This window comes from Mastacembelus armatus, chromosome 12 (assembly GCF_900324485.2).
Source record: "Mastacembelus armatus chromosome 12, fMasArm1.2, whole genome shotgun sequence".
Taxonomy (NCBI): domain Eukaryota; kingdom Metazoa; phylum Chordata; class Actinopteri; order Synbranchiformes; family Mastacembelidae; genus Mastacembelus; species Mastacembelus armatus.
Window position 1 is genome coordinate 1,671,221 of NC_046644.1, and position 13,778 is coordinate 1,684,998.

At 38.9% G+C, this 13,778-nt stretch overlaps 1 protein-coding gene across 3 annotated transcripts; it reads left to right on the forward strand.

Moving 5' to 3' along the window:
- The first annotated feature begins 1,993 nt into the window (after positions 1–1,993).
- Positions 1,994–13,677, forward strand: dcp2 (decapping mRNA 2). 3 transcript variants are annotated; one of them, XM_026297110.2, is made up of 12 exons: positions 1,995–2,251; positions 2,362–2,444; positions 5,724–5,875; positions 6,080–6,207; positions 6,737–6,835; positions 7,085–7,237; positions 7,323–7,435; positions 7,798–7,902; positions 9,574–9,673; positions 10,965–11,069; positions 11,298–11,349; positions 11,669–13,677. In XM_026297110.2, the coding sequence occupies exons 2-12, from the start codon at positions 2,377–2,379 to the stop codon at positions 11,797–11,799; spliced, it is 1,206 nt and encodes a 401-aa protein (XP_026152895.1). In that variant the 5' UTR covers positions 1,995–2,251; positions 2,362–2,376; the 3' UTR covers positions 11,800–13,677. The 3 variants fall into 3 exon arrangements, 2 of the variants coding, with proteins under 2 accessions (XP_026152895.1, XP_026152894.1); XR_004463183.1 differs by lacking the exon at positions 11,669–13,677 and adding an exon at positions 9,944–10,094 and having other exon boundaries at positions 1,994–2,444; positions 10,193–11,069; positions 11,298–11,341; XM_026297109.2 differs by having other exon boundaries at positions 1,996–2,444.
- Positions 13,678–13,778: the final 101 nt, after the last annotated feature.

Here is a 13,778-nt window from a genome sequence, read left to right on the forward strand (position 1 = left end):
TATATAGCTGTCTATATTGGTCTGGGTGCAAGAAAATATTTGATCCCATTATATCTCTTCAGATTGGCTCCAGCCCATCGTGACCCTGAACTGGACTAGAAAAGAGAATGGATGGATATCTCTTTTTCAGTGCAACACAAGTTAAATGGATGGATCCAGTTTGGTTGGAAGTATGATACTTCCTTGCATTCTCCCCACATGTGGACTGCTATGCCCATTAAAAGGTGAAACAGCACTATAGTTTCACTAACCTAAGATAAATGTTAGATAAATGTAATTTCAAGTCCATTTACTCTCTGGACTCCATTCACTGTAGGAGTGTGTGCTGTTTTGCTGTATTTCATCCAGCAGATCCTCTAGGATCTCTTCAGATGCTGTTCATTGACAGTAGTCCAACACACACAGAGAGAAGTGAAACTGGAGAGAAAATTATATTTCGTATTCCTGTTAAACAACATGTGCCTGTATTCATGTATGAAAAGGCACAGTCTAAAATTGCCCTAAGATTACAAAACAAAGCTTAGATTTTATACATTTTGAATTAGACCTTTAAGGTAAAAAAAAAAGGTTGGAATTTCCTGTATCATGGGATTTTATATGATGTAATATTTGCCAATAATTTGGCTGTTTATTAATTCTAATGGGATGTAAACACAATTTTCTAAGTTGCCCATAAACCTTTCACAGTTCTCTCAAGCTGCTTCGTTGCCATGGAAATTGTATGTTAACAATAAGCAATAATAAATCTGTGTGTTACATTATGAATAAGCTCCAAAATACAAAAGTGCATTACAAACTTTATACAGTAACTGTAACAGCTTAATCAAAAGTTGGTTTGGTACCACACACGTTCAATATTTAAAGAGGCATAAAACAAGGAGCTCCTGAAGCTCCACTTTCATTTCTCCTAATCATGTAATTAATGTCTTTATCCCACATGTGGATTCCTTTAAAGGCCTTAATCTTTCTGGTAAATAAATCAAATAAAGTCAGGGTCAGCACAGTGACTTGGTGTTTAGCACTGTTGCCACACAGCAAGAAGGTTCCTGGCTTGAAACCCATCAGGGACCTTGTGTGGAGTTTGCATGTTCTCCCTGTGCTTGTGGGGGTTTTCTCCAGGTACTCTGGTTTCCTCCCACAGTCCAAAAACATGTATGTCAGGTTGATTGGTGACTCTAAATTGCCCATAGGAGTGAGGGTGAGTGTGTGAGGTTGTTTGTCTCTATGTGGCCCTGTGATGGACTGGTGACCTGTCCAGGGTGTACCCATGCCATTCACCCAAAAAGAGCTGGGATAGGCTCCAGCAGATCCCTGTGACCCTGGTTAGGAATAAGTGGGTATAGATAATGGATGGGTGGATGGATCAAATAATGTCAGTTAGCTTATGATACATCTGTTTTTAAGGGATGAAATAAATTCTGAAGGCTATTAATTGTATTAAAGTATTTTCTGAAATTTCAGGACTAATCTTAAATGTTAAAAAATGTACTTTTTCCCACTTTTAGAGTATTCATGTCACAGCAACTGTTCAGTTAAAGTCACACAATAGGAATCAGGAAACAAGAGCTCAAACCAATGTCCGTCCTCTTACTGCACAAATGACATGCAAAACCTACATTTAATATGTGGCTCATGAGAGATTTATCAGAGATTTATCAAAAGCATAATATTAGTTATGGTTAATATATTCAGCCAAAGTCAGGTGTGTGAACTTTTTTTGACTAAACAGACAGATTGTCATTTATGGTACTTAACTGGATCAACGAGGATGAAAGATGTTTGCTTTTCACTCAACATAACTGTCCAGCTGAAATTTCTCAACCACTATCAAAAATGAAATTGATGGCGGTATGGAGCTCCTTCTTAACCAGGACCTGTGCGCATTCAAAAAATGTCACGCCCTTAATTGATAGACAGAAAAACGAACCAATGGTGTTTCATCTCAACTCGAACCTAATCTAAGAGCTGTGATTGGACAGTTGACTTCCTGGTGCTACAATATGTACGGCTGACACATAACACACAGAAAAAAACCCTCACATCAGCCAAACTGGGCCGTTTGGTGAACTCACGTGTATGTTGGTCCTCCCCATCCAGCGTATTGTCCGCACATCACCGCGCTCCCCGTCTCCACCGTGCCGAGTCATGTGACGTGACATAGCCGAGAAGAAGAGGAAGAGGAGGAGGAGGAAGAAGAGGAAGAGGAAGAGCCGATCATGAGTGAGAGCTGGACCTCTCACTGACTGTAAAAGTGTGTTTCTGCAGTATTCAGACACTGTACGAGCTCTAGATGGTCCCGTAAGCGGAGACGTGCGAGTGTAGCTGCTGTTCTTCAGTGTTTGTGCCCTCATGCTCCGACAGACAGAGACCGTCGAGATGTTTTTAGCCAATGTGGAAACAAAGCGAGTGGAGATCCCCTCTGATGTATTGGACGACCTCTGCAGGTAACTTACTGTTTGCTCATCCTCGATGCATTGATTTCACAAACACCAGCAGTACTGTTTATTGTTGTTGTTAGTTCAGCAGCAGTACTGTTTATTGTTGTTGTTGTTAGTTCAGCAGCAGTACTGTTTATTGTTGTTGTTAGTTCAGCAGCAGTACTGTTTATTGTTGTTGTTAGTTCAGCAGCAGTACTGTTTATTGTTGTTGTTAGTTCAGCAGCAGTACTGTTTATTGTTGTTGTTAGTTCAGCAGCAGTACTGTTTATTGTTGTTGTTAGTTCAGCAGCAGTACTGTTTATTGTTGTTGTTGTTAGTTCAGCTGTGGTACTGTTTATTGTTGTTAGTTCAGCAGCAGTACTGTTTATTGTTGTTGTTAGTTCAGCAGCAGTACTGTTTATTGTTGTTGTTAGTTCAGCAGCAGTACTGTTTATTGTTGTTGTTAGTTCAGCAGCAGTACTGTTTATTGTTGTTGTTAGTTCAGCAGCAGTACTGTTTATTGTTGTTAGTTCAGCAGCAGTACTGTTTATTGTTGTTGTTGTTAGTTCAGCAGCAGTACTGTTTATTGTTGTTGTTAGTTCAGCAGCAGTACTGTTTATTGTTGTTGTTGTTAGTTCAGCAGCAGTACTGTTTATTGTTGTTAGTTCAGCAGCGGTACTGTTTATTGTTGCTAGTTCAGCAGCGGTACTGTTTATTGTTGTTAGTTCAGCAGCAGTACTGTTTATTGTTGTTAGTTCAGCAGCGGTACTGTTTATTGTTGCTAGTTCAGCAGCGGTACTGTTTATTGTTGTTAGTTCTGCAGCAGTACTGTTTATTGTTGTTGTTGTTAGTTCAGCAGCAGTACTGTTTATTGTTGTTAGTTCAGCAGCGGTACTGTTTATTGTTGCTAGTTCAGCAGCGGTACTGTTTATTGTTGCTAGTTCAGCAGCAGTACTGTTTATTGTTGTTAGTTCAGCAGCAGTACTGTTTATTGTTGTTAGTTCAGCAGCAGTACTGTTTATTGTTGTTGTTGTTAGTTCAGCAGCAGTACTGTTTATTGTTGTTAGTTCAGCAGCGGTACTGTTTATTGTTGTTAGTTCAGCAGCGGTACTGTTTATTGTTGTTGTTAGTTCAGCAGCAGTACTGTTTATTGTTGTTGTTAGTTCAGCAGCAGTACTGTTTATTGTTGTTGGTAGTTCAGAAGCAGTACTGTTTGTTGTTGCTGTTAGTTCAGCAGCAGTACTGTTTATTGTTGTTGTTAGTTCAGCAGGTAAAACAGCAGTACTGTTTATTGTTGTTGTTAGTTCAGCAGCAGTACTGTTTATTGTTGTTGTTAGTTCAGCAGCAGTACTGTTTATTGTTGTTAGTTCAGCAGCAGTACTGTTTATTGTTGTTGTTGTTAGTTCAGCAGCAGTACTGTTTATTGTTGTTAGTTCAGCAGCGGTACTGTTTATTGTTGTTGTTAGTTCAGCAGCAGTACTGTTTATTGTTGTTAGTTCAGCAGCAGTACTGTTTATTGTTGTTGTTGTTAGTTCAGCAGCAGTACTGTTTATTGTTGTTAGTTCAGCAGCGGTACTGTTTATTGTTGTTGTTAGTTCAGCAGCGGTACTGTTTATTGTTGTTGTTAGTTCAGCAGCAGTACTGTTTATTGTTGTTGTTAGTTCAGCAGCGGTACTGTTTATTGTTGTTGTTAGTTCAGCAGCAGTACTGTTTATTGTTGTTGTTAGTTCAGAAGCAGTACTGTTTGTTGTTGCTGTTAGTTCAGCAGCAGTACTGTTTATTGTTGTTGTTAGTTCAGAAGCAGTACTGTTTATTGTTGCTGTTAGTTCAGCAGCAGTACTGTTTATTGTTGTTGTTAGTTCAGCAGCGGTACTGTTTATTGTTGTTGTTAGTTCAGCAGCAGTACTGTTTATTGTTGTTGTTAGTTCAGCAGCGGTACTGTTTATTGTTGTTGTTAGTTCAGCAGCAGTACTGTTTATTGTTGTTGTTAGTTCAGCAGCAGTACTGTTTATTGTTGTTGTTAGTTCAGAAGCAGTACTGTTTGTTGTTGCTGTTAGTTCAGCAGCAGTACTGTTTATTGTTGTTGTTAGTTCAGAAGCAGTACTGTTTATTGTTGTTGTTAGTTCAGCAGCGGTACTGTTTATTGTTGTTAGTTCAGCAGCAGTACTGTTTATTGTTGTTAGTTCAGCAGCGGTACTGTTTATTGTTGTTAGTTCAGCAGCGGTACTGTTTATTGTTGTTGTTAGTTCAGCAGCAGTACTGTTTATTGTTGTTAGTTCAGCAGAAGTACTGTTTATTGTTGTTGTTAGTTCAGCAGCAGTACTGTTTATTGTTGTTAGTTCAGCAGCAGTACTGTTTATTGTTGTTGTTAGTTCAGAAGCAGTACTGTTTGTTGTTGTTGTTAGTTCAGCAGCAGTACTGTTTATTGTTGTTGTTAGTTCAGAAGCAGTGCTGTTTATTGTTGTTGTTAGTTCAGAAGCAGTACTGTTTATTGTTGTTGTTAGTTCAGCAGCGGTACTGTTTATTGTTGTTGGTAGTTCAGCAGCGGTACTGATTGTTGTTGGTAGTTCAGCAGCGGTACTGTTTGTTGTTGGTAGTTCAGCAGCGGCACTGTTTGTTGTTGGTAGTTCAGCAGCGGTACTGATTGTTGTTGTTAGTTCAGCAGCGGTACTGATTGTTGTTGTTAGTTCAGCAGCGGTACTGATTGTTGTTGGTAGTTCAGCAGCAGAACTGATTGCTGTTGTTAGTTGAGCAGCGATATTGTTTATTGTTGTTAATAACTCAGCTGCTGTTGATCTGTGTCTGTGGCATCTGGGGCACAACTGCATGTAAATTCACAGACTCCTTTCATAATTCATTAATCAATCAATTTGCTGAGAGGAATTTTGTGTAAGTGATATTATATTCCTGACTCTAAAAAGCCATATTGGTGGATAAAGTAACTCTGATTACCCTTCCCACATAATTCATAATTGAGCAATTCAGAATCTGAAAATTAAACAGTTTGAAAAACCAAAATTTAGTTTGAAATGCTTTTACTTCCAGCTGAATGGAATAGAAATGCATCAGAGGATATTTCAAATGAATGTGACAACTTCTGAATGTCTCTGTAGTGGCAGGCAGTGCTAGGATGTCTTTTTAGGTTCAGTTCACAATGAAGGGTATCCTGTTGCATATCTGCTGATTGACACTGTATGCATGAAGAGGGCGCAGCATACATGTGGGGCCCACAGCTTATTTTCTCCTAAAGACCCTTCCTCAGCGTGGGAACTCATCCTTTATCTCCATTCTCCTGTGTTTCTCTAGCCGGTTCATCCTGCACATCCCCAGCGAGGAGAGGGACAATGCAATCCGGGTGTGTTTCCAGATCGAGCTAGCCCACTGGTTCTACCTGGACTTCTGTGTGCAGAACACTCCTGGAGCTCCTCACTGTGGAATAAGAGACTTTGCCAAAGCTGATATCTTTCAGTGTGAATGATACATATGATGTTATATGATCTACCACACACATTCAAAAGCATATTATGTTGTAATAATAGCCAGCCAAGCGATGTATTTAATGACAATCTACAACTTTTTTGGCCCCTATTCAGGCTGATACAGCCAGACATGGTGCTCGGGTTGATATAGATTAGATGTTCTTTTCCTTGACAACTGCAAACTCTTCCATCACTGTCCATTTCTATTGCCTCATGGAGAGGATGTGCAGAAAGTCCTCGAACAGTGGAAGGAGTACAAGATGGGTGTCCCTACTTATGGAGCAATCATTCTGGATGAATTGCTAGAAAATGTGAGTTGGTTGTTCACACTCATACACTGCAACAATATCGCAGACATATTTTTTATAGTTATTTAAATGATTTACAGTTTTTTGAAGGACTTGATTTACAGTTTTTTGAAGGACTTGGTGAATTCACTAAAAAGATGTCTTCATGCTTTTGATCAGCTTGTCTTGTTCCCTAATAACAGCTAATGGTTTGGTGGGTACAGTGTTATTGTAAGAACAATAAATCTGTGTGTTACATCTTGATGATGGCAAGATGTAACACACGGTGGTCTCTGATCATGGAAACATCTCAGCTAATTTACTTTTGTGTACATACAGTATATAAGCTGCAGTGTTGCATATGTATTGTCATTAAATACATAATTAAATATTACATATACGTTCATTCGTTGGGCTAGGTGAGGAATTTGGTCACTGTACAATAAATATTGGATCTGGAGGTTGAGTCATGGCAACTGGACTCCCAGGTGTTAGGACGAAACGTTTCACCACCCATCGAAGTGATAGTTTCTTTTGTGTCTTTTCTCTGTAGGTACTGCTTGTTCAGGGCTACCTTGCAAAGTCAGGCTGGGGCTTTCCAAAGGGGAAGGTTAATGAAGATGAAGCTCCCCATGACTGTGCAGTGCGTGAAGTAAGTCACATTATTTTGCTTTTGCTGAAAGGATTAAGAGCCATGTATAACTAATACTTTAATTCATAGGACCCTGATAACCGAGTGGCTCCATGTGCATGGGGCATGGTGACCTATGTGAGCTATGTGAACTATGCCTGCAGAACGAGTTTGTGTCCCCCCCCACATCTATCTCCCCTTGTTTTTAGTGGGCTTTTCCGCAACTGACTATACTGTGAAAAAATGTGAAAAATGTACTGTGTTTTCCAGGTGTTGGAGGAGACTGGGTTCGACATCAAGAATCGAATCTGCAAAGATATGTACATAGAGCAGAAAATCACTGATCAGCTGGTACGGCTCTACATCATACCGGGAGTGTCAAAGGACACAAAGTTCAACCCCAAAACAAGGAAGGAGATCAGGGTAGAAAGTCCTTTTTCATTTAGACGTCATTTCCAGCTTGTTGTAGCCAATACAAAGATTTCATGATTTTTTTCTACTCTTGTAGAACATTGAATGGTTTCCCATTGAGAAGCTGCCGAGTCACAGAAATGACATGACTCCGAAATCAAAACTTGGACTTGCCCCCAACAGGTTTTTCATGGCCATTCCATTCATCAGGTGTGTGTGTAGAAGGCTGCCATTGCTTAATTTCATCAATGAATAATCTACAAAAGAAATATTTCAATTTATGCTTTCTTTCTGAGTATGAGATGAGCAGAGTTGGTCTCATTTCTGTATTCAGTACAAAGTCAGGACATGGTTAGATCAGCTTAGCATAAAGAGCAGAATTGAGGATAAACAGCTAGTCTGGCTTTGTCTAAACTTCTAATGCTCACTAAATAACATTTTATGTCCTGTTTTATCTGTACTAACAGAAAAATAACTGGTGGTTGCCTCAGTGTTGTTCAGCTTTATATGATTTTGTTTGATTATACTATCTGACTGATATTGATGGCACACTTCCTGCTCCATCTGTGCAGACCACTACGAGAATGGATCAGCAGGCTGAAAGGCGAGTCAACAGACAGCGATGAGGACTTTGGAAGCAACAGTAACACTTCATGCAAATCTTTGGACAACACTCGGTAAAAAGTCTTTCATCAGTCCTCAGTAGTGGTACTAAAATGAAAAGAAGACTATGACCACACAACCAGAATCGAAAAATGTTAAAAATGAATACGTGGGTCAATTGTTGTATATGACCTTTATATTTTTATTTATCTATTTCTTGTCTGACGATAAACAAAGAGAGGAAGAAAATTAGTACACATCTGGTTAGGTCTATGTAGCTAAATGTTTGATCTCTAACACTCTGTAGATGCTTTTTCTTACAGAAGACAACAGCAGCTTAGATCAGCAGCTGTCTTCAACCCTAATTCCAAAAAAGTTGGGACGCTGTGTACAATCTACATAAAAACAGAATATAAATCTCTTTTATTCATAATAGAACATAGAAAACATTTCAAATGTTTAGACTGAGAAAATGTACCATTTTAAGAAAAAAAATATGGTAATTTTGAGATGAATGGCAGCAATACATCTTAAAAAAGTTGGGAGAGGCCCAGAGAAAACCAGTTGCTGTAGTTTTGGGAAAGGAATGTTGTTTCATTGATATAGGATTCTAACTTTTCAACAGATTTCCACTGTGCCATAGACCATTTTACAGAGACAGTGTTCTGACCCAGAGAAGACAGCAGTGTTTCAGGATCATGTTCATATATGGCTTCTTCTTTGCATGATAGAGCCTTAACTTCCACTGCAGTGATTTTTAGAAGTATTCCTGAGCACAGAGATTGCCCCATTTTCTCAGTTTAAATATTGAATATGTTTTCAATGTTCGATTGTGAATAAAATACGGGTTTATGAGATTTGCAAATTATTGCATTCTGTTTTTATGTAAATTTTACACAGCTTCCCAACTTTTATGGAATTGGGGTTGTATTATTATCGCAAAATCTCATCATGTTGTTTAAAGCAGCAGTGTCAGTAATCATATTGAGAATCAAAGAAATTGTGTATTTGCCTTTGAGCTACACTTAGTACTATACAAGAATACCTACTGTGTAGACAGGGCACGAGAGCTGCTGTCGCTGTTGGTACAAGAAAGTTTGTGTGGGAGTTGGAGCTTTTAAAGTATTTCAAGATTCTTTATTGTCATTGTACAAACATACATTGAAATTTACTTGCACCGTCCTCAATAATAAATAGAGAAATAGAAGAAGGAAAAGGTTAAAATACTATTAAAAGTAGATATATGTTAACAGTACACTCTTACAACACGGTTGACACGTAGAACACGTGGAGCACAGTAATTCGACTGACCTATAAAATATATCTATAAAATATTATTTTTGACTTAATTTGAAACTCCAAATCAATACCAGGATCCTGGCAAAAGTGGGGACTCAGCTTTCCAGTGATTTGATAGGTCATTGTCTGAGCTTCTAAAGTCAAGGTGCTCTGGAGCATGTTATCTTTGCTACAGCATTTAGGTTACCATGGTGATCTACACTGTTTTAACATATAAATCCATCTCTTAAAAGTGAGCTGGTTTGTTGATAATAGAAAACCTAGGATAAGCCCAACAATAGTATACAGTAGGTGTGAAGAGCTGAGTAAAGTGATTTTTCCTGAAGGCAGTAGTAACGGATGTGTGTCACAGTAATCTTTTCTCAGACGTTTTAGGTATTCCCTTCTGGGCCACCAACAGTTGAACATCTATTTTATTCTGTGCAAACTTTTCTTCCATCTCTTAGGTCAAAATCCCGCCGCCTCACAGGCACTGATGCCTTTCTCGGAGACAGTTGGACAAAACACAAGCAGCCGAAGGCTGTGGGCCCGCTGAGCCAGTATGAGGTTGGAACAAATACCATTACTCTGCTACATGTTACAGCAAAATCTTCCAGCTCCATGTTGCCAGCAGTTAATAGTTACATGTTTGGTTCAGTGAGAACAGGAGAGACTTAGGTCTGGAGTTCATACATGTTGGCTGTGTTGTGGTATATCTTGGATTGAGTTGATCCTTACTGTGATGTTCTGGTACCGCGGAAGAAAACCGCCCTGTGTTTGAAAATGGCCTTTGTTGTGGCCATTCCATGACTAGCACTCTCACAAAGCACCACACAGATTCAGATGAGGTCGGCCATTCCTCCCAGTTACCCCCCCCTTCAGTTTTCTCCAGTGGCATTGTCCATATGGATGTTGAAGTCCCTCCACCAGAACTGTGGCATCCCTAAACAGTACCCTTTATAGGACCCTACCGACAGTCTCCAAGAAGGTCAGCTGCTCTGAACTTTTGTTTAGTGCATAAGCTCAGATAACAGCCACAGCCTTTCTTTCAGCAACTTGCAATAATACTTGGATGTCATTCTCCAGGGAGAACTCCCAACACAGTGCTGCTTGGCTAGGGGCCTCATTAGCATCCCCACCCCTGCTGGTGACTCTCACCCTAAGCAGTTCTAGGAAAGTATTCAGTGTCTGTGTGGCTTTCATTGCACCCAACCCTGATGTTTATCTCTCCTGGCGCTGGGCTGGAAAAGTCTCAGCTTCATGTAATTTCTTTGTGCTGTGCTCAAACACACCCTATGGATCAAGACCTACCTGTCTACTTGTGGCCTGATTTGTCTGTTTCTTGCTTTTCCTGTGCAACATGTCTGGTTTGTCTCACCACATTTCCAATTGTATGATACAATGAAGAGATGCAAACTTAGGTATTGTGAAATTTGCTAAAGCTTTCCAGAGCTATTTACGCCTTACTACTTCCTGCTGGTAAATTTAGAAGTTTGAAAGTTGTGATTGTTGAAGATTATCATAACACTCAAGTCTCATTTCGAATTAAGTACAATTTCACTCTGCTTTACAAAAATGAGACAGAGAATCTATTTTGGCCATTCCATAGTGGTGTCTGCGAAATTACATAATACGCCCTGTGTGGTAAGTTGAGGTTGAAGAGTGGTCTTGTCATGGGGCCCTGAAGACTTATGATGACACGGCCTTACAACAACCCCTCTTGGGGCCTCATGACATGGCAAGAATCTAGATAACACGATCTATAGGAATGCTAATCCATTTGATGGCACAATCCAGTGTGTATATTTTTATCTGTAAGTGGCTTGAGACAGTACTACTACTGTTCTTTGTTCTGTAGAACTTAAACCTGAAGAGCAATGGAAAAAAATGTCAGGACTCGCCTTTTGTGAAGAAAGGAGTCAGTGATAACGGAACAAACAACCAGCAGGTGAAAAACATATTGGTAAGTGCAAAAGCATATTTGTTTTAGACTCAGAGAGGTAATGTGATTCTAGTGTTAAGTTGAATAGTTTCAACCTTAACGCCAGTGAAAAGAACATTGCTGAACTATATTCCAATGGAGCTTAGACCAGGTTTAAAGCAACTGTATGTGCAAGTAGAAGATGACTGCCTTTGGCATGGTGCTGTAGTGAATATTTGATACAAGCAGTGCACTCTACTATTTCTACAGAAAGAGGATAAAAGACTTCAGCCCAGAAGACTACAGGACAGTTTTGAGAAAGGTATGTTTTGCACAGTTGCCATGTCTATCTTTGAGACTAAGCTAAATTAAGTAAATAAAATGCTTTTACTGCCACACTGTGCCTGCTAATGCATGCTGTCATGCAGTTCACACTTGAACTATTGAGGAAACGATGTTGGCAGATTAACCAGTAGCAATGTATCTGCAATGTGTGCCTCAGAGACTTCTGAGTGCATAATCCATTTAATGGTGGGACAAAAAAGCTTATTTTGCTGTAGATTCAGAGAGCTTTCTAAGGTTAAAGGCTAAGTGAACATTCTCCACGAATGGGACATGTAAACAAGCTTTTCTTTTCACAGATGTGACTCCATGCAGCTCTGATGGTAACTTGACAACTCCCAGCAGAGACTATGAGCATGTGCTGTCCTCCAATGCTTTCCTCAATTTCAGATTTGATAGAGACGCCATCATGAAATGTTTCGACTACTGACATGGCTGATGAAGCACTGTCTCTCCTGCAACAACTTCAAACTACGGCCTCTAAGAAGTTTATGTTAGAGGCTAAGCAAAGATGTTGCTGATTATGGCCTTTTCCTTCTTGCCTTGCTTTTCATCAACACACGTTTGCAAGTAGGAGTTGCCTGTTAAAACAGGTGGGTAACCTAACAGCACTACCTGTAATCAGTCAGAGGTGTAAACAGAACTTCATCTTTGAAGGCTCAATTCATGATTTAGCCTGCAGAGGACAACACATAAACCATCAGGAGAGGACTGCTTACAGTTAAACCTAAGTCTTTTAAAGGCAAGAGATCAAAGGTTTTCAGAGCATAACTGATTTTAGGCACATCTGTAGCAACTGTGAAAAGTCTCAAATTCAGCTGTGATACAGAATCTTAGTGAATTTGGCCAGTGAATCAATGTTAGATTTATCATGGTATATATTGATTTTAAGTCATAATAATTAAGCAACGATCATTTCCTCCATTCAACCAGCAGAAGCCCAAAACAGTTTTGAATAGCCTACTAAAAAAAGGTTGGTATTGACAGGGTTATATTAACAGGGTAACAGACTTTATTACCAGAGTTACTCTAGATTTTATCCAGAAGTGTAATATGTAGTGAAGTATTGACTTAGGTACATAAGAACAAGTGGTCCTCATGTGTTTGTCTTCAAAAGCTGAATGCCATTAAATCATTTGTTCCTCTGTAGTATGCAGGTCTGTGGCTGCCAATTAAAATGAATTCAAGTTGATGTTTGAAAAACTACAAATTCACAGGAAAACTCTACTGGCATACAGTTTCAGTGTTCTTCACAGTACATCACTGCACATTAATAATATTAATAATGGACATAAATTTATATTTAGCATATATGATGTTATGTCATCTAACAGAAATCAAAGTTTCCATAATGGCAGAAATCAACAGGCCAAAATCAATCATTATGTGAATGATCTTTATAAGAAATGACCATGCAAAAGTTTTTTCATTTTCATCAGAAATTAGTCTGGTTTGCAATTTTGTTTTCAAATTGAGGATGTACGGTGTTGCCAGTATGAAAATGAGTTTCATGTTGAGTGTAGTTGACAATGTAGTGCTCAGTAGCAAATGAACTGGTGAGCAGTAGAGTTGTCATTTGCTTTTTGGCAGTTATTGAGCATTTCCTACCAAATATATAAAAACTGAATTTTAACGTTTTAAACTTTGTCAAATATCATGCACATACAAATGGAAAGCGGCGTTTCAGATTGAGTCATTATATTTTAATATTTTCATTCACAGACCTCTGTATGGACAGTTGTTATTTGCCTTAAAGTGACTCACACCCCAAGTAGGTTCAGTTTTAGCAGTCCGGTAATTCTTGAGTTTTCTGTCCTGCAGACTACCTGGTGTGCAGGTTTAAAGTTCCTCTCTACATCAGACCAAAAGTTCTGTTACCTTATTCATCACCCACTATTTGCTCTAGTGTTTTGGTTGGTATGAAATCTTGCAGACTCTGGAGCTATTGGCCATAACAGAGAACCACTAATGTACTGCTGTAAACAGATTTTTTCTCAACATTACAGATGACTCTGTTAAAAACAACATCATTAAAAGATTTCTCACATCTACAGCTGAAAACATAAATAAAAGCAGTTTTATTGAGTCAGTAAGTGTTTTGTAACTCTTTAAATTTCAAACTGCAGCCTAAAAATGTAGATTTTCTAAAGGGACTTGCATAAGCAAGATGACATAAGCCTGGATGTGAGATCTGTCTTTGTGGTGTTTGTCTCTTCGTTGTTAACTGTACAAATGGTGTTCTCATTGGGCTTTGGTTGTGTTTTGACTTTAACTGTGAATGTTAATAAAGTCTGTTTTTTCACTTTTGGTCACTAACTTGTTATACCTATGACATAAGTTACAACATTTGATATGTACTGTATATATTTTTTGGTTTGTTTTACAGAAAACTCATATTTTGGGGACTAA

Excerpts from the sequence above, each read along its gene's own strand:
- dcp2 (XM_026297109.2), top strand. The coding sequence starts at position 2,350 with ATGCTCCGACAGACAGAGACCGTCGAGATGTTTTTAGCCAATGTGGAA. Across the intron at positions 6,208-6,736 it reads TGGATGAATTGCTAGAAAAT|GTACTGCTTGTTCAGGGCTA; the intron begins GTGAGTTGGTTG and ends TTTTCTCTGTAG. Across the intron at positions 9,674-10,964 it reads GCCCGCTGAGCCAGTATGAG|AACTTAAACCTGAAGAGCAA; the intron begins GTTGGAACAAAT and ends TTTGTTCTGTAG.